Source organism: Hemibagrus wyckioides, linkage group LG11 (assembly GCF_019097595.1).
Source record: "Hemibagrus wyckioides isolate EC202008001 linkage group LG11, SWU_Hwy_1.0, whole genome shotgun sequence".
Taxonomy (NCBI): Eukaryota; Metazoa; Chordata; class Actinopteri; order Siluriformes; family Bagridae; genus Hemibagrus; species Hemibagrus wyckioides.
In genome coordinates this window covers 21700501-21721792 of record NC_080720.1, presented here as the reverse complement: position 1 = coordinate 21721792, position 21292 = coordinate 21700501, and the positions used below count along the sequence as shown (strand labels likewise).

Below are 21292 nucleotides of genomic sequence, written 5' to 3'. Positions count from 1 at the left end.
TCATAGCCACCTCTCCACCCCGGTAAATCTCCATCTATTTAGTTCTAACTCTTGCTTTTGGTCTTCAAAGCGGATTCTGTTTTTTTGAAAGTCTGTCCAGTGATAACCAGTAATAGCAGTAAATACTGGTAAAGTAACACTGAAAGATAATATGGGTTCCATTTTCACTGTATTTCCACATAACGTATGTTTCATGTAATGTTTTTTCACCTTTATAGTGCATATGAAAAATGGACCAAATGGTATATATAATATTAGTGTGGAAACTCGCTTTATCAGTTCTACCCAGCTGAAAAGATAACATAACAATATTTCTTTACAGCTCCTGCTTTGGAAATGTCTTGCATGCGTGATATATGAAACGTGTTTGAAGAACAAAGGCCATGCCATCTAAAAACAGGCCATCTGCCATGATTTTTATTTAGGATCTGTCATGACGTCCCTCAGAAGCACCTACATCTATATAGTTCAGTATCTTTATCACACTGAAACCACAGTCATCTATATTTATGGTGGCACAGAACATGGTGTATCATTGTTATTGATTGCATGTAAACCATCATAGAGTGAAAGCACAGCTATAAATACAGGCATATACTTAAGGCTTCCAGGGTGCTGTAAGAATCAGAGCCAGACATCTTCATGGGTCTGCCAAATTTTGCCATTTTCTTTAGTGTTTGTTTAGTATAAGCATCTTTATTTTTTATTGTTGCTAAATTGACCCACAGGTTGTAATAATGTGTAATTTTATCCTGGAAATATTTTCATCTGAGTCGCTGTGCACCTTCCATGCTGTAGCCCAAATAGAAAATATTTCATCTCGACATGAATCTGCATTTGAAATGGTCCGTCTGGACAAATGAGTAGCTTGTGGAATAACTGCAGAATGTTAATGAGGGTTGTTTTAAACAGGCACAAACTAAGAGACGAAGCTGTATCAACCAAGCAACCAAGTATCAACCAAGTAGAATTTCAAAGAAAGTTATGTATACAGTATGTGTTAAACCTAATCATAGAAGGGTTTTCTTCACTTTTATCATCAATTATTATCACTGGTGTTTCTGCTGAATGGAAATTGACTTGTCAGACATTTTCAATTAGTATAAACAAACGAATTATTTTATTACTGCAAGTCTGATATAAAATTAGTCATGACATTTGTTGGCTATTAGTGTGAGACATTTGGTTAATCTTACACAGAATTTTATTGGTTGAAGATAACACATTCTAATTTAGACACTTATGAAAAAGCACTTGGGGCATCTCAGAGAGAAGAAATGGGTTTGATATCACCATTTACCTGGAAGATAAAAACATTTTCAGGGAACATTCCTGTGAATATATTGCCCCTAGTAGGCTAGGTAAAAACAGAAATACTTAGGACAAACTACAAAGTAGTAGTTCTTAAAGTCCTGGGTGTCTACTCTTGTATGTGCCATTAACCACCTCTGTGGAGTGAGACCTGACACGGAAATACAACTTCGGGTGAGAAGAGTTAACCCTATATAATAATACATACAGGATTATGCAGTGACCAAGAAAAGGGTTAAACATAGTGAAACTAGTTCAGCTTAAAATCTTATCAATGTTCCTGATGAAGCTTCACACACACTTTCTATCTTCTCAAACCAGCTTCATGAAGGTGCTTCACCTAGAAGCCTTTTTGTAAAGTTTCCAAATAGGCAAAGCTTCTCCTCTATTTTTAGGGAAACGAATCAGGAAAAATTTACCTGATTTAGACAAAAGCAGCTTCAAAACAACATTTTGATTCAGAAATGTAATTTTACATAGACAGCAACTTTACATTTAAGATTGGTCTTAGAAAAATGCAACTATTCAAGCTTTTTATGAACATTCCATTCAATTCAGTTTTATTTCTACAGTGCCTTTAACAGCGGACATTATCACAAGGCAGCTTAACAGAAATATATAGATTCAGTATAGAAATTATACATTTTAAATTTAGCTGTAATAAGCAAACAAGAGGTCACTTTGGCAAAGAAAAAATTCCCTGAGATGATATGAGGAAGAAACCTTGAGGGGAACCAGACTCAAAAGTGTGATTAGAAATCATTTCTATTCTCTAACTGTTTAGTCATTAAGTGCGTAACCTGGAAATTCATTAGTTTTAACATGAAGTCTATCTTTTTAATGTTCACTGATGGAGACTTGAGTGCAAAACTGTCATTAACATTGACAAGATATATTCAGACTATATTCAGTCCAAATTTTTTTGTAAAATAAAGGATGAGATACACAAGGTTGGGTATTATCATACAGCTGTATAGTTTTCTGTATAACACTGGAGATGTACACATGTTACTTCTGGAATTTTATTAAAAAAATAGGACTATCCAAACCCAAGCTCCTTCAAGAGCAAGTCACTGTATCTGCAAATTTATATATGCACCCATGGCCAGGGTTTTATCACAAGTATTATTTTTTTCTGTATAGCTTTTCTAAAGTGTCGCTGTAATAAGAAAAGGAGGCCTAATCCTCAAGGTTCTGCATAATCAGTTAGCCTACTTCTGTTGATAAGCGATGCCACATTGGGGCTTTATCACTATACGTTGGATATATCCACTAAGCACATTGTCTGCTATACCTATTTTATAAATCTGCCTTGTTGTGTGGTGACTTTGTATATTCCCTAGACCCTTAGCGGTTTCTGTTTTGAACAAAAAAATAACACTTTTGTGCCATGTGAGACAACTTTTTTAATTCATCAAAATGGCACAAAACATGCTTCACGTTCCCAACAGACTACATCCCCAAGGAGCAAACGTGTCTGTGTTAAAAAACAAGTATACCAACAGACTGTTAGGCAATCAGACTAGCTCATTAATCAACATGAGTTATGTAATATCTGAACTATTTCTACAGCGAATTAATACATGTGCAGTGGATCAAATTTGCATAGCGTTCAAAACACACAGGAAGTTGTGTAATAAGAATTCTTGGTAATATTAGTGGCTTAAAGGTAAAAGAAAGTTGTTGTGTGTTTTTTTTCAGCAGAAGGAATGACAACACAGCATTTGTAAAGAGTCCCAGTTAAACATTGATTAATAAGGGAATAAAAATACTTCATGGAACTTGTGTAAACATATTTATCTTTTTTAAAAACACTGAACAAAGCAACTTGGCCTGAACAGTTGGTCAGCAGAAAAAAAATCATTGAGTCTGGTCTATATCACAAGTCCACATTTTCTAATAATGTTATATACATCTGTAATTCATGAAGTGTAAAGGTTCATAAAATCACAGAAAATACAGACACCAGGCACACTGCTGAAGGGTTGTGAATCAATAATGCACACCTAAGCACCCAGTTTACTGGCTCTATTTAAATATTATGCTGAAATCCCGCACAAGTTGACAAAATGTCATCCTATTTATTATTTATGTTAAATGTGCCATTTCTGCTCCCGGTGCCGTGGTGTGAAGTGCTGCCTGTCAGCAGGTGAGTCTGATCCGTGCAAACCGCATGAGATTTCTCTCATCAATAAGACATAAGATCACAGACAGAATAAACAGAGCTTACTCTTCAAAAAGGTGCTCATATCATCCCAAACAAAAATAAAACCTATGTAATATATGTGTAAATGTTACCTAAGCACTGTAGGCTGTTACAGAAAGCATCTAGTGCCCAGTTCATTTGCAATAAAATGGAGTTAAGGCTAATATTTTTGGTCGCTGGAAATGGAATTGAAATAAATGGACTTGATGAAGATTTAATAATTGAATTGGAACAGAGACGGCCTCTGAATCCTCCCAGGGGCAAACCAACCTGGGTTTATCAATAATTGCTCATTTAAACATGCATAATATTAGACCCTGCTGCTATTCCAAGTTTGAGTCAAGGTCCTGCAAATGTCAATTGCTAAGTTCCTTGTTCCTGGCTGTATGGATGTCCGTGTGTGTGTGTGTGTGTGTGTGTGTGAGAGAGAGAGAGTGAGAGAGAGAGAGAGAGAGAGAGAGAGAGAAAGAGACAGATATTTGTCTTATTAGCTTTAAAAGGAAGACATGATGTTCTCCTCACTAGCTTCTTGCATTTAATTAATAGCATAAAATAGGTTCTGTTGTATATGGTATATATAAATATTAGAAATATTTACTATAACTTGGCCTAAGTGTCCAAATAGGTCCAAAAGGACAACCTTCCCAAACTGTTCCCACTGGTGCACTGTAGCTGTCTAATAGGACGAGCCTCTGCATTAATCAAAGCTGATGTGAAGTATTTGTGTGTGTGTGTGTGTGTGTGCGCGTGTGTGCGAGTTTGTGTGTGTGTGTGTGAGAGAGAGAGAGAGAGAGAGAGAGACTGCTGAAGACCCATTTAGCACAACATGTCAGCGAGTAAGGCCGTTGCTTCTGTCAGTAATTGCAGCACAAGGAGTCATTAATAATGCATTTAAGATCACTTATACCTCAGTAAGCCAGAGATTTAAAGAGTAACACTTTTCTCTGCAGGTCCTGGTTTTGGCATGTTGGGGCTACACATTTGAGAGGGAAATGGCTTGAAATGAGCTTTGTGAAGAAAAAGAAAAAAAAACGAGACCATAACAGAAAAACAGCAGTTTACGTATCTGCCAAGTTTCTGTCAAGCAACACTAGGTTTGTACACTGCTAAATGTCACACTGGTGTTTGTTCACCTTTATGAATGTGCAGTTTAGCTGGGGGGCTGTCATGTCAGAGAAACAACACACTGTTTATATTTGTCATTATTATTTTAGCTTAAACAAGTGCAGAAACTGTTTGGTCTGGAAAAAAAGAAAGAAAGAAAAAGAATGAATAGCAGGAAGTTGAAGTCGAACAACTGGTACTCTGGATTTTTTTTTCCATATGTTTAGTGTAGCCTTTGTGATATATTTATTTTCCAATATAGACAAAGAGCATATTACTCATACACAAAAGACAGAAAATAATATGCTTGATTTAAGCACACTAGGTACTGTATATCCAAGTTCAGACCCCACAAAGAGGAAAACTAGCTGCATACTGCCCCTTGGTGGATAAAGAGATCAACAGAATTATCCACCAGCTTCCATGCCGTAGGCTTTCAAAAATCCAACTAGCATTGTTAAATTAACACCTTTATCAGCCACTGATATCTTTGTCCCCTGCGATGACAATATCATGTTAATAATAAGGGCAGTAGTGAGTTTTTATATAGGTATATCATTGACCTTTACCTAAAAAAGAAAAGCATTTTCCAACAACCGTTTTTTGATAGACAGCTGTCTGGGTGTTTCTTCACTAATTCCAAATCGGCCTATAATCAAATAATAGACCTCTTCATTACTAGGCTCCTAATTTTCAATTCTCATTATGTAAATATGTGACCTGAAATATCACACATGCCCAGCAGCCTATTGCATTACTAATGACACTAATTGTCCTCTCCTTTAGAATAATGGCCGTGACCGGGGTTAAGCTATCTGACAGCATTTTTACTTCCAATTATTGTTTTTTTGGGGGGGTCTATATACACAGAGCAGTAAGCACTGAAAGAGGATTTCAGAGAGCCATAGAGAGACAGCAACAAAGAAAAGCAATGAGCCGAGGTGTATGGAGGACACAGGGAGGACACGAGAGAGAGATTTCTAAAGAGATGAACTGGGAGGATGCCTTTTCAGGCTTCTATGTGACGTGCTAGTATTGTCTTTAGGAGATGTGTGAGCACGTAGCATAATGTTTTTTTAATCTGTTGTGGTTGATACAGACCATTTTTAACCAAAATGTGCACAGCGCTTCACTGCCTCTTTCTCTTATAAAGGCCTAATGAGGAATTTCTAAGCCACTAAGCTTTTTAGAGTGAACAGAAATCTTGAGAATGATAAATGCACATGATATGTAATTTCATGGCTGTAACACTGTAGCGCTCTTGTTTTAAAACCTATTTTTCTACTGCCTACTATCCAGTTTCAGTAAGTCCAGATTAAAAGAGGACAACACTTTGTACAACCCCTAAAGCTTTATCATCTGCTAATGGATACAAAGAGAATGTGATACAATCTGTGGAGAATGCCAAGGCTTAGTTTTTTTTCTTTTCTGATCTTATGCAGTGAACGCCAGGGTTTCTTTACAGACTTTGCCCATCCTCTATGACTAAGTTATGCCCTGTCATGTCTTCGGAAAGCTTCAGATGCCAAATAGACCACCGCCGCTAGCAGGTCTGTCACTTAAAGCCAGCCGTCCGGCTGGAATGCCTGACAGCCAGCACTGCACCAGAGGCTCCAGATTCTCTGAATGGATAAGAGCGGTGTCAACTGCTCCCTTGAAAGTGCAAGAGAGAAGAGAGTGAAGAAAAAACAAGCACATGCATCTGACATCAGAAGCATCGAGTGACAGTACTGTCTCAGAATCGTGGCATCAGTCACATGGATGCAAAAGTAAGACCAATTACTCTTCAAGTGCATCAGGAATAGGGCATCAGGCATGTTTGAAGTGGGACATTTATCATTTAATCACTTGATACCATGGGTAAGACACTACAAATAAAGGTATCAAGTTGGCCCCTTAAGTGACTTCAGGTACATTAGTCATATTTCCAAACATCTTCCACACATTCTTAACTTAGGTCCAGTACGTACGTGTATTTCACTACAGAATGAAATCAACTCAATGTCATTCACCATCAATGCAGGAAAAATGACTGACAGCTATGATGCCTAGTTTCTCTGTTCTCTTTGGTTATTTTAGTCTCTTTTTTATTTGAAGTTTTATTTGATATCCATCAAGGCTACAAGTCCTGTAATGCTGTCTATCCTCGCCTGCCACTTTGAACCCCACTGGAACGTTCAGTGGAAAATTTCCATTGATATGAGTAATGGGGTTTGTGTATTTTGAGATATTCAGTCTAAGGAGCTGGGAATTATAGCTGAAAGGTTGGATTTTTCTAAACCTTGTACTGAATATAATCGATTTCCTTCTTCACACAAACAAGCAAAAGACCCTACACTCTTAGTTAAAAAAAAAAAGGTTAATTCTGGGAAACGTACATTCTTTGGTTTGACCATTCGGGAAAATCCTTAAATAAATAGGGGTTTCACTGGGTTTCTAAAACGGGAAAGCTCTTTTTTTTACAACTTGAATAAAAAATTGTCTAAAAAGTCAACACTGCCATTAAACCTGGACACAATGCATGATTTTCACCTTGATGCTGAACGGAGGTAAATGATCCCCACAGTATGTGACACCTTTGTTTAACATATTTCAACTTCAATTATTTTTCTCTTCAATACCACTTTATCTGCAAACCATTGCTGACAATCAGAGGGCTTGCTCTTTTCCCTCGGCCAATTTTCTAGATAATGCGGCTTATCACCAAAGCGGCCAAAGTTGCCAATGAAATCAGGAGGCAGTCAACCTCGTTGGTGCTAATTGTATCCCCCCCTCCCTAATGTTTTTTATGCATATTTACCCACTGTCACTTCACAGGAATCAGAGGCCCATTGAGAGAGCCCACACAGGGGGAAGGGCACAATTGCTTCCTTGCAAAATAAAATTAGCAAACAGGCTCGTGATAAATAAAAATGAGCTGTGAGAGAGAGAGAGAGAGAGAGAGAGAGAGACAGAGAGAGAGAGAGAGAAGGCGTGTAATGGATTTGCTATGGGAATTACAAGGGCTTGGGGATGCACTGGCATGTGCGTATTTCCTCTCGCTCTTTTCATCTTGTTCCTCAGAACAGCAACGGCAACAAATAGATACAAACAACACTGCCATTGTTGTGCTGACACTTCTGCCAAGGGGACTAATTTGAATCCCTAATTGAATATAACAATTAAAGAAACTGTTTGCTCAATTCATCCCTCTAGACGCCATCCAATTAAGCAGGATTGCAGTTTCGTACATAAATTAGTGCTTCATTCTCGATTGCATCCCTCTGTGGGAAATAATGCTTTTTTGGCCATCATAACAAGTAAGGATTTACCAGACATATCTAAAATCTTGTGTTATGTACAAAAATATTGCCACTGATTGTTAATTCCTGCGCGTTCATTTATAGTGTAGAATCCTGCTCAGAAATGTGATCCAAGTACAGTTATAGCACCTATACCATACAACTAACATGAATTTAGTGTTGGAGTGTTGAAATGATTATATTCCTACCCAACCACTCCATCCTCTCTGTAGCGACATCATTTGTTTGGATAGTTTTCTCCACATCATAGAGATACAGTCAGTCCTTTGTATGAGCTTCGTCACTCCAGCTGCAGATGTGTGATGTATGCCAGCTGTTTTTGAGGATGAGCTCTTACTGGAAACAACATTGGCTGTCCAGTTATTAAGACATGGGTTTGGTTTCTCTCTTAAAATTGGAAAAAGTGATATCCTGTAAATCTTCCCCTGTTTGTTTTGTCTCTTTGTATTTTATTCAACGCATTAAAAATCGACTCAGGCCTTGGATGTGTGATTCATTTTAGTCGCCCAATTACTTCATTCCCCTCATAACTCAGTACGTGGGCCCTGAACTCCGGTGCGACTCAAAAACACTTTCATTAGCTTTCGGGACCCTGCAGATGAGGCGATGTAAAATTAATTACTCTGGATGTTCGGTTATGCACCGTCTTCGGGAACAAAGGCAACACACCATTTGTTTTGCCTTGACCGTCGCAGATGCTCTACGCCGCGTGTGATGCCGTCAAGAGGGCCCTCATTCTCCATCGCCCGATTAATCATAGTGTGGGAGGCTCCAAGTTACATACAACTTTAGTAGTTAACCCCGTCACCTAGTGATCTCACTGCCAATTTGCCGGGATTGGGAGCGGGATGATAAATATGGCGCAGCTGTGCACTAGTCCTGTGGAGACGGAATAATGCTCTCTGGGCCCTGTATGCTTTAAGTGAGAAACATGTGCAGTCTGGCCAACGGGCAATATCACACAGCCCGGAGAGGACATCAGACTTACTTACAGGCGGTGTAAAATTTCCAGACTCCTCTTATCGGTTCTCAGGAAAAGCCAGCATGCACTAATCCTCCCTGATAGAAGCCGCTAGACTTCATAATGGTATTGTTTAATGCCAAATAAATCCACACTCATGTTGTTCTTAGAGGACAGGAGAGCTAGTTATGTGTGAACACAGGAAATTAATGTGTCTGTGTGTGTGAGCGAGTAAGATACATCTTAAGCCCTATTTTAACATCCATCCAGCAATTTACTCCTCTTTGTGAGTGCAAGAAAACAAGCTCCAAGGGTGAGCCCCTTCTCTGATCTGTGATGCACGGCTTTGTAGATTATGATGATTATCCTGCCGCATGTTTCTGCTAAACAAGGGCCACTTTGAACTTGCTTGTGAGAACGAACACCTGATTGTCAGGTGTCTTTAATGCAGTGCTGTAACGTTCTCTCGCACCGTTAGGCCAGATGATATATTCGGCCCAGGAGCCCAACTACACAGGTGTCACCTGTTTTCATTTTCAGTGAAAGAGGTGTATAAACCTGCAACCAGGTCACATCCTTTCATTCTCAAGAGACTTAACAGGAGGAGAGAAAACAAAAAAGGACAGGAAAAAACAAAAGTGTTCGGTTTGCCAGATGGACAAAACTGCTGTCCCTGTGCATTTTAATTGAACTTTCATAGCTGCATTTTCTTCCCTGACTTGGCTACAACAGGCCCCATCTGATTACACATTATGACAATATTATAACAGATGTCTGGGCCAATAAAGCAAATTCCTGAAGGACTGCATGTAATGTGAGTAATTGATCACTTTTGTCCTCCCTCTCTCTCTCTCTCTCTCTCTCTCTCTCTCTCTTTCTTTCTCTCTCTCTCTCTCTCTCTTGCTCTCTCTCTCTCTGTTGCAGTGTCTCTCATTGTAACAGCATACTCCTGTTCTACAGATTGTCCCACAGTTGGGACTTGTGTACATATGGTACACAAGTATATTGGCTACTTGACTGTGCTGTTGATAGAGTGCTGTTGTTGCACAGCACGGAACTGCAACACAGTGTTACTAACGAGAAGCTTTTTTAAAATACAAAAAGAAACTAGAATCCATATTTATTTATAATCAGCATTATTGATTAACCAGATCTGTGATCCAGATTTGCTAAGCATGCTTCACAATAAGCTACAAAAACAGATTACAGCCTTATAACATTTAACAGGATTTACCTATTGATTATGATCTAAAATGGCCATTCAACAGCCAATACGAAGGATGGGGCTTACAAATCATAAAAGGTTAGTGGTCATATAAACAAAACACAACTGAACAGATTTATAGGTTGACGATTAAGTCATATTTACTGTTCGGTGTCTGAGTGGGTCTTCGGTATGTCTTGGGTATTTTTGGGTCATTTTGTCAGATGGTTATTTGTTGAGTGTGTGAGTTAGATATTTATTCCCTCATGGAGGTCATTCTGGAAGGTTTTTCATGTACAGACCACATGCGGAATTTTTTCCAAAAAGCTATTATCCTCTACGTAACTTTCTCCATCCCTACAAATTCATTGTGTTCCAGCTCATGGATCCGGTGTTGATTATCTTCATGTATCCTTGCTTCAGAATGGCACATCAGGTTGCTGGAGTATTTAAAGTACAAAAGAAGCAAATGTGCTTCCAGAAGTGTGTCACACTGCAGACACCTATACTAATCAGAGCCAAGCATCACACAATGAAAACACACTCAGACAGAGAGAGAACAGAGAGGTAGATACAATTTGGTTTTGGATAATACACCTCCGTCTGGATTATCTCATGGCAGACATGAGTTCTCAGACTTTTTAGTTCCTCAAAAAGGCACTGGTTGTTGCTTATATCCACTTATACAGGCGTTTGTAAGACATACTAACACCAGTTAATAAATAATGTCAATATGCACACCTTTTTATTTAACATGAATTTAATGGTGTAGTCCTCAAGAAGGAGAAAGAGTCGTCACTAGAGGAAATCTAGTGATTTCTAGTAGAAGTGTTACTGAATGAGGACGTGAACCAGTTTATACTTATCATCTGTTTTATTGTACACACTATGAACTACTTTTTAACTTAAACACTATATTGTTGTGTATTAAAATGTCCATTGACTTGCAAATGTCTACCACAATGTATAAGTATTAAATGCAATGATAAAACAAGAATACTGATTACAGATACACAATATATCCTGTTGGTAAACTAACTAAATAAATAAATTAATTAACCACATAATAATAATAATAATAATAATAATAATAATAATAATAGTACTAATAATACTACTACTAATAATAATAATAGTACACTTGTTTTCTTCCAGCCGTTTTCTTGCTACATCTAACTGACTGGTGTAGATAGTTCTATACATCATTTATTCTGTATTCTGTATTATTTATTCTTTATAATGCGAAGAGAAAAAAATCACTATTATTTCATTTCAGAGGCATTAAGATTCCATTTCATTCTACAAACAATTATAAGATAAGCAATTAACATAAAATAAAATAAAATAAAAATTGAACATAATTTTTGCTTATTAAATGCTGTGCATCAAATGACACATTATTCTTCCAGAACCGTATAAAGAGCAATATTTAAACAAACTAGATAAACTTGTAGACTGATATAAGAGCGCCATCTTCTGGAACGACTAGGAAGTACAAAAAACACACGCTTTTACTGTGTACTGTCCAGATTTCAAGTAATTTATTTGTGGTGTTCTCTCAGTTAATACTTTTAATCACTGCATTCAAGTCATGAGGTTTAGTTTTTCCAAAGCAGTTTCTAGCTTTTTTTTTTTTTCAAAGCAATTCCTAACAAATCTGCACACAACAGTTAAATTGCCTCTTGGTGTATTCTTATTAAAGTATACTGTACATGCTTACACCACAACAGAAGGGCAAAACAAAAACAAAAAAATAAAAAATAAAAATGAAGGAAAGGGTATAAAAAGACATGAGCTCTTTTCATTGAACATTTCTTCCTCAGGTAGTGTACAAAAACAACATATGAACTGAAATCTGCTGTATCTATGTGAATAGCTACACTTAGGGTTTACCTATATATATATTACCTATATTGTATTATAATATACAATTATAAATGTTAACATTATACACATTATACCTTAAATAATTGCTTTAATGTAACTTGCATTGTTATGTCAGGTTGCACACATCAGTCCTCTTATTTATGCACAATGTACTGTATAATATACTGAATGTGATTGGCACTATGTTGTGTCTTGCACTGTTTGCACAAGGTTGCTAGGTTAGCTCTGTGTTTAATGTAGCTCTATGTTGTTCTATGTAGCACCATAGTCCTAGAGAAACATTTCATTTCACTGTGTACTGAGTCAGCTATATATGCTTGAAAAGACAAAAAAAAAGCTTCTTAACTTTACTAGACACATCACTCTGTAACACTAAGTTATAGGAAAGATGACCTGGGCTCTCATGGTATACAAGTATCCTTGTATATACAAGGTGTTATTATCCTTATATAACACAAGGTGTCCTCCCACCATCATACATAGCAAGTCTGTGTCAGATCAGTGCAAAAAAGTCAGCAGGGTTGTTTTCCTGTCACCATTCATCAGTGTTCTGTACCTCTTATCTTACACAATATTACATGCAAACACAGGAACCTGTTCCACTACAAAACACCCAGAAAAGGGTGCCAAACCATCACAGGGCACAATCGCACACACCCATTGAACTCTATACATGCTTGGCAGAGGCAGGAATCAAGCATCCAGTCCACATGCAATGCAAAACATGTTTCTACAAACTAACTAACTGTTTATCTAACAGAAAAACACATTTTTTAAACTGAACAGAAGTTAGAAAAACCAGCAGTTGAGTTTCTCTGATGCCATCTAGTTGTCCATAATGTTTCTTTATTTTCAATCATTCATTTCATTCATTCATTTAAGTAGAGCACTTGGTACACTTGGCACTTTGTACATAGTAAGCATACCTAAGCCAGATACACTGCCTTTCAAAAGTTTGAGATCGCTTGGAAGTTTCCTTACATTTTTGAGCACCGGGGTATCACACTCCTTTTTCTTTTAGAACCAGTATGCAATGTTCTGTGAAGGGAGTAGTTCATAGCCTGGTAAGATGCGTTCTTACCATAAACAGAGAAAAAGTTAAGCCTGTATACAAACCCACTGATGCTCCAGTTACTAAACTAACCTAAAAGAATGGCACCTTTATTACTCCCTTAATCAGTACAAAAGTTTTCATCTGTCTTTTGAAAAGTGTTTTCTAATAATCAGTTAGCCTTATGAGCTTGAATTAGCAAACATGAGATTGAAACAGAGGACTGATGGTCGCTGATTCAGTGTGACAATGAAGATCTTTCTTTTCTTTTAGAAAACAAGGACATTTCCAAGTGGTCCAAAACTTTTGAATGGCGCTATAATATTTCAGTTGTTTCTTCTTCTGTTCCCTTTGCACATTATTTGTCTATATTATCGTGTCCTTTATTGAAGGATAATCCTAGTCCAATCTAGTCCAATATCTTTACCATAAAGTTACCACATAATAATTACGTAACATTAATTTAACACTATTTATCACTAATTTCAGCTACAACTTGATGAACAAATGAAAAGCCATATAGCATTATGCAAATGACAGGGTGAGATAAAGGTAAGAAAATGTAAATGAATCTTTCTTAAAATAGATGAATTTCTTAATAATAGAAGAAGAAAATGAAGCAGAAGAATCAAGATTTGTACAAAGGACATCACATTGTACAAGTAATAGCATGTTTACTGTATTCTGAGGAAACCATCTCATTTTTCTAATGAAAAGAAAAACACCTCTTTAATATTTAGACAGTTTATTTAACCTGGGTTGTGTTTTTTTCTGTTGTTATATTGTATGACAAATATGTGCACCGGTTATGGGTCCAAAAAGTGTTATAATATATTTCTTCAAATATCTAGTCTGCTATGCCATTTTGTAAAACTATCTGAAAGTGTTTTTTTAATTTGCAAATTATTATTATTATAATAATAATTATTATTATTATTATTATTATTATTATTATTATTATTCTTGTTCTTGTTCTTGTTCTTGTTCTTGTTCTTGTTCTTGTTCTTGTTATTATTATTATTATTGTTGTTGTTGTTGTTATTATTATTGTTGTTGTTGTTGCAAATTTTCATTACTATTTTTTGGCACAAACTCATTTTTTGTGTTGTTTATTTAAAAAAATAAAGGGCTACTCAGAACAATGGTCCAGTTGAATAAAATTGAATGTACTGTTTCTCTAGTTTATGCCAAACTTTTATGGTTTTCATTTGACTCACCCTCATACATGTGCCTTCTGATAACTCTGATGCCTTGCAACTCTGGGGCTGAGGGTTTGATTCCCTACTCTGTCCTGTGTGTGTGAAGCTTGCAAGTCCTCTCTGTGATCTGAGGACTTCACCTCTCGGAACTCTAGTTTCTCAAGCACCTCCTTTTATAAAATAAACTATAGCCAGTGTAAAGTGCAGGTGAATTTGCTTTTATTTGCTTTCCCCTTGCATGATGGATGAGAGCTTCAGCTGTGTTTAATGTTTTAATGTGTACCTGACCAGATCCATACTTATTTTTATCCATATCATGAATGTTTTTTTCCTTTAAATTTGCAGTATCATGATGCATGATTCTACACCCTGATTTATTATTATTATTATTATTATTATTATTATTATTATTATTATTATTATTATTATTATTATTATATTTATTTGTTTGTTTGTTTGTTTATTTTTTTAAAAATTATTTTACAATAGTTTCATTGTACATCTTCATCGCAGTCTGAACGATGAAGCCTACATGGTGCAAAAGATACATAGTCCTAATGGCCAAGGCCTGGACTAATGTGTAAGTTTGTGTTAGAAATAATAGCTTATTAACAGGAAAAAAAATGTTGTCGCTTATTTCCATCAATCTGAATCATTCGCTTAATAAATACTACGTCTGATGTTACAGAGTTCTTTATAAAAGGATCTCTGTTAAAAAAAAAACAGTGTAGTATTACTGTACCTTTCGTCAGTGTCTAATTCTATTCATCAAAAAGCATTCATGAACATGAAGTCAGTTCATTTTAATTAGTTTTTTGTTGGTGTAGTTGTTGTTTTGTGTTTTTATAGTGTAGATTTGAACTATAATGAAAAGAAAATTGCACAGAATAAGAATTATAATACAGTTTATCTAATATCTAGGCTGATTCAGGGAATCTGATAAGGTTAATAGAAAGCAATGTATTTTTATTATTTAGTTATTATTAATAAATATTAGAAATAACACTGGCTGAAAAACAAGATCATCTGTTTTATCACACCTTAAATTAAACATTACTCCTTGTCTGTGTCTTTATTCGTATTAAGCAATATTTTAAATAGAATTGTGTTATTTTGTGAGATTGCTAAGATTTCAAAATAAACTTAAAAGGGGACATTTTCACTGTGTGTATGTATAAGAGACATTTATATTTTGGCAAAAACATATAAACATTTTTATTTTAAAAAAAAAAACCAGAAAGGAAGAAATATTTGTTAAATTAAAGGCACTTCATTCCAGGTCTCTCTGTGGTGAACTAATGATTTGTATCTCTAAAGTCTATTATATATCTATATCACACTTCAAGAAAAAAAATTCAAATACAGCCCTTAACCCTTGTGTGGTGTTTGAATTAAATGAACCCGTTTTATATTTTTACTAAAAGTGTTTTGCATTTGTTGTAAATCATCTGCATTTGCAGTTGCGTTTTTTTGAGAGCTGTATTTAATAGCCTGTGACTGCAATCTGTAATTTCTCTTGTCTCTCGTGCTTCTGTTGTTGTTCATCACATGTATTTGATAAATCAGTTCAAAATAATAAACATTAATTAAAACATTGTTCCATTTCATTTTTTTTTCTAGATTTATGCCACCAAGGTTTTTATTATAGTTTTTTTTTTTTTTTTTGCACAAATTATAATTTTTTTTGTTAAATGACATCTAGCAATTGCAAACATTAATCATAAATGTTCTTTATATTGTTTGGGATTGAGACAAAGACCATATGTGTAAAAGACTTTTACATTTTTGTTGTTGTTCTTTTTATTTTGTAATGCTTTTAAAACCTCAACAAGGTCCCGGGTGAATTTGACCCAAACAGTACCAAAGGGTCCAGGGGTTAAGGGTTCTTTGATTGTGCTTGTGAAGGAACCCTTAAAGGGTTTAAGTAGAAGCCTACAATAGAGTGTTTCTCTATCTGGAACATTTTCAGACTATACTCATTTTAGAAAGCTGAAACAGTTTAAGTATTCAAAGAGGCACTTTTTTCCTAAGCGTGTAACTTTGATGGGGTAAGAAAAGATACAACATTGTGTAGTTATAGCATATAAAATCATATAACAAGTTAATACTGAGAACATTAATAATAATGAGCAAATACTTTTACCTTGTAAACAGATCATGGGGAGTAATTACCTTTAAAAAAATTATATAAGAAAAATAAAATAGAAAATACAATATAGTAAATAATAACCATTAATACCACTAATAACCATTTGAATAACATTGTATAAGCAATATTTCTGTCCATATTCAGTTTATAATCACGTGACTCTATGTATATGTATTCATGTTCTTTCTGAAGACTAAATGAAAATACATATATAGTGGTTGATATCTAACTGACCAACTACAGATTACTATTACAATTAATCTATTTATTATTGTTAGTCTATAGTTATCATCTCTATCGTTTTGGAATAATTATTTCTTTTGTAGGATTTGGTACTAAAAATTTGCTCAGATTTGCTCTGATTTCAGTATATAAAATAAATTTAACACCATATTTGTGGAAGGGGGTATTATTAGTAGTGTTATTATTACTTTGGCATTTAGACTGACACTAAAAGCACTTCAGAATGATTTCATTTTACTTCTGACAGATTGCAGACATGGTAATAATATACAGATTAATGCAAAGTACACATTTAGATGAGGTGTCATGGCTTAAGTAATGTTTCTTTTGTCTTTTTTTGTGTGTAGTGTCCATCTAGTTTTTTAAATATAAATTCCTGGATAAAATAGAATCCTGCTTGTGAGAAAGGCACTAGATAAAAAAATATATACTTTTTTTGTATTTAAAAAATGTCAAATTTCAAAACAAAATCCCAATTGTGCTCCAAATCTTAAATCCTACATAACTTTAGGGATGCATGGAAACATCTTTGAATATATTCCTAGTCAAGAATCCTGGACATATTTGCAATCAAAATTTAGACAATATCTTGCAATATTTTGCATTAGACAGAAAACAGCCCAGTATTGCCAGTACAATTAACCCAACAACAAAACCAACAGAGTTATTAAAAGTTCATTAAGCAGTGCTAACAGCCCTTGTCTTGCTCCTCTGTGCTGGTGCTGCTTCGTCTGCTGCTGTCGTTGGAGTGTGTCGGGGAACCTGAGGATAGCAGCAGGTTACTGGTTCCCACTGGTGACAGTGTGTTCTCCAGAAACATTTCGTTTAGCTTGGCTGTGGGTTCTTTGTGGCTTGAGTACAACCCCGCATCTGCCTCGTCTGTGGTGCTGTCACTGTAGCTAATGGTGCCATTGTTGAGGTCCAGAGTGGTGGGCCGGGAATGATCCGGGCTGGGGAGGTGTGATCGAGCGTACAGCTCAGACGAGCAGCTTGTGTAGCTGACAGGTTCTTCCTTGATGGAGCAGGCCACCAGCTCAGTGGAGCAGAGTGCTGAGGAGCCTCCTACAGCCAGGCCATGAGCACGAGCCTGCATTTCCAGCTCCTGAGTCATAAACACATGTACGTATTTATTACTCTCAACCCTATTAAGAGACATTGAACGATTCTCTGTGCAATTGCTTAAAAAGTTTTTGTTTTTAATTATAATTTTTTTTTTATTTAGTCAAGCCCAACCCCTACCACCCTTCTAATTATTTCAACACCAAATTCTACACCAGATTAGAAAAGTGGGGGCTCAAGTGGTTAAGGCTCTGGATTGTTGATCGGTGGATTGGGGTTCAAGCCCCAGCTCCACCAAGCTCCACTGTTGGGAGGTTGAGAGAGGCCTTTAACCCTCCCTGTTGCAGGGGTGCTGTATCATTGCTGCTTATGTGCTCTGACCACAACTTCCTTAGCTGGGATATGCAAAGAAAAGAATTCTGCTGTGAGGCAATAATAAAGGCTTCATGCCCTCAGTTCTTCTTATCCAGAGCAACTTACAATTTATCTCATTTTATACATCTGAGCCATTGAGGGTTAAGAGCTTTGATCAACGGTCCAGCAGTGGCAACTTGGTGGACCTGGGATTCAAATTCACAACCTTCTGATCTATAATCCAACACCTCAACCACTGAACTACCACATCCCCACATCCCCCCATATGACATAATTTCTATTTAATCCACTACTGAAATGTGTAACACACTTTTTGTGCTGTCACAAGCTCCTACATCGTTCAAAGTTGTAGTATGAGTAAAAACCTAATTTTTCGAACCGAATGATTGTTTTTGTGTGTACCTGAATGCGAAGCAGGAGGTGTCTGTTGGTGTGCTCCAGTCTCTTCTGTCTGCTCTCCAGCTCTTTCGCTCTCTGCTGCTCTCTCTGTAGTTTCCTGATGTAGTCCACTGAAGCCTTGAGAATAGTTCCTTTATTCCACCTCATGTCTCTGTAAAAATCCATAATACAATCATAAATTAACACATATTTCTTTCCATTTTTCCATCAATCCATCAAAAATAAAAATTCAGCTTCAAATGGTTTTCTTTTCAACAGAAATCATTTTTAGTTTATTTGTAAGTATAGCCTTAATGTAAGTTGGCAATTAAAGCTAGCTGGTTGACTTACGGATCATTAGATTTGGGAATTAAGGTCCCAAGTTCTTTAATTCTGTCATTTATGTTAAAGCGTCGTCTTCGTTCAACTAGGAAGATAGAAATAAAAGAAGCGTCTTTGTTAGAACGGGAGAATACTGACCGTGGCAAACAACATTTGTGTAAGAACAGGTCACAAAGCAAACTGTGTTTCAATGATCTAAGAATTTTTCTTACTCAAGTTGTGGTTGTCTTTCTTTTGCCTTTCTTTTGCCAAAGCTCTGACTTCTGCTTCTGAAAAAAGAAAAAAGAAAAAATCCATTTAATCCAAAATCCAAAAAAGGTCCATTTAACATACGGAAAACTAAGAATATTAAGTATGCTATATAATTTACAATTTGGAACACTGATTCTGCTGTCTGATATGTTTATCAGTGTATGTTTTTCATAATCAGGTATCCAAATTGTGTGCAATTTTTTCATCAATCACAATTTAATTTAATTTATCACAATATAAATGCACAAAGTGAAAATGCATTCAACATGCACTATCCAGACTAAAATATGCTTTCTTTTGCTCGATGTAGTATAAGAACATGTGCAATCATATAAGCTCATATGCTTAACTCTAATCTCTATAAAGATTCATATAAGTGTTTGCCAAGCAGACGGAAACGTACCTACTGGAAGGCCTTCGGGCCTCTGATAAGAGTCAAACTTGCCACATGGTCCAGGTGGGTCCACGTGCATCATGTCAGGAGCTGGGGTCATTTGGTACAATATAGATTTTATTTATTGTTGCAACTGTGCACTTAAAATTGCACACAATGTGGATAGTTTAATCTTTTCCATTCAATATAATATTGCTTATGGGAAGTTTATGGCAAAATAATTCTGATATTTATGAGGATCTATACTTAAACAGCTTTAATGGGTGCTCTAGGCAGGATAATTCGAGACATAATGGAAGCAGATATACCTGAGAATTCCCTTTTGACGCTGGGTAAACTAGACGGGCAGGAATTCCCAATGGAGACTCCAGCAGGAGGAAGTCCATGATTATTATAGATGTCAAGGAGATTTGCAGAAACAGGGATCTAAAACAGAGCCAAATGTTGATAAAATATACACAAAAAAATATACACAAAAAAATTAAAAGATCAGTATCAGATTTCTGTTTTAGTTTACCGTATTTGGTATTTGAAGTCCTGCGTCCATTAATCCAAGGATGTCATCGTTGTAACTCGACTCCAAACTGATAATGTCTTCAATGACGTCGTCCATCTAGAGCAGAGGCAGAACAGATAGCACAACAAACGATGATTTATAGACCATCAACTATGTGAATGGTTTTTTTTTTTACAAAGAATTGAATGTGATTCAGAATCCAAATCTCAAAACTTTCACTTTTTCATCAAATATCACTGGAATTGTCCGATTTCTGTTTGTAATTAATGATTATTAATTAAAAACAAAAAATAAGAGCAAAACAAATATGACTGGAACTTAAAAATCACCAATAATAAAGACAGTCATTTTTTTAAACTCTGTAGCTTTGCATGTTGATCTCAGGTCAAAGTGAACTATAATTTCTGCAGCATAAACATGATTAATATGTGATAATTAATTTCATAACCATATTTATATTCACTTGAGTTAAAACTGTATGGTGAGTTACCTCTTTCTCGCAGTTGTTAGTGAGGGTGAGCAGGGCCATAGGGCTGTTGGGGGCGCTGGCTCCGGGGCCGGGGGGCATGCCGTGCTCCGGATGCTGGCTGTTTAATGGAGGGCTGAGCTTAGCCCCAAGTGTGCTGGGCAGATAGTGCTTCACCTGCTGCCTTGGACTCTGCTGGAGGTGGTATTTATTGGAGCTCTCCAAATGAGTCTGCACCTGAAGGAAGAAGAAAAAGCCAAATAAAAAATAGTCCATCATGTAGTAGAAAATCTAGACAGATATATTACAATATTTAAGATAGATAGATAGATAGATAGATAGATAGATAGATAGATAGATAGATAGATAGATAGATAGAGAGATAGAGAGATAGATAGATAGATAGATAGATAGATAGATAGATAGAGAGATAGTATCTCACCTGGTAATGACTGTACTCAAGCATGTCCAACATATTGTTACTCGCAACAAATCAACACAGAGACCTCAATAAATAAGCAATTCTGGACCTCAGCCAGGTTATAGTTACCAAATAAAAGAATTCAAGGACCAATTAGACTTCTGTGCCAAACTGAACTTGAAGCCAAAGACACAACAACACAAATATTCAAGTGAGAGGAAGAAAATTTGTTTGCCTTTTACTGTGTTGCCCCCCTAAACAATGACTTTATGCTTTTATAGAGCTCATTTGACGTCACCGTTCCCATTTCACAAAAGACTCTTTTTAACTGATTTGCTCGTCTCTAAACTCAAACTGGCTTAGGGCTAACTACTGTTTCATCTTTAGTTCCACTCAGCCTGCATAAAACATTATTTGTTCTGAACATCCAAGAAACAATTGCAGCTACTGTAAATACTAAATGTTGGAGCA

At 36.1% G+C, this 21292-nt stretch overlaps 1 protein-coding gene across 1 annotated transcript; it reads right to left on the bottom strand.

Moving 5' to 3' along the window:
* Positions 1-16012: 16012 nt before the first annotated feature.
* mitfa (melanocyte inducing transcription factor a) lies at positions 16013-21052 on the bottom strand. The gene is made up of 9 exons (XM_058402249.1): positions 20843-21052; positions 20425-20637; positions 19935-20030; positions 19726-19843; positions 19427-19507; positions 18984-19040; positions 18781-18856; positions 18454-18601; positions 16013-17719 (listed from the first exon to the last, which is right to left on the bottom strand). Exons 1-9 carry the CDS (start codon positions 20873-20875, stop codon positions 17306-17308), a joined length of 1236 nt encoding a protein of 411 aa, XP_058258232.1. The 5' UTR covers positions 20876-21052; the 3' UTR covers positions 16013-17305.
* Positions 21053-21292: the final 240 nt, after the last annotated feature.

Excerpts from the sequence above, each read along its gene's own strand:
- mitfa (XM_058402249.1), bottom strand. The coding sequence starts at position 20,875 with ATGTTGGACATGCTTGAGTACAGTCATTACCAG. Across the intron at positions 20,031-20,424 it reads CTAACAACTGCGAGAAAGAG|ATGGACGACGTCATTGAAGA; the intron begins GTAACTCACCAT and ends CCTCTGCTCTAG. Across the intron at positions 19,844-19,934 it reads GACTTCAAATACCAAATACG|ATCCCTGTTTCTGCAAATCT; the intron begins GTAAACTAAAAC and ends GCTCTGTTTTAG.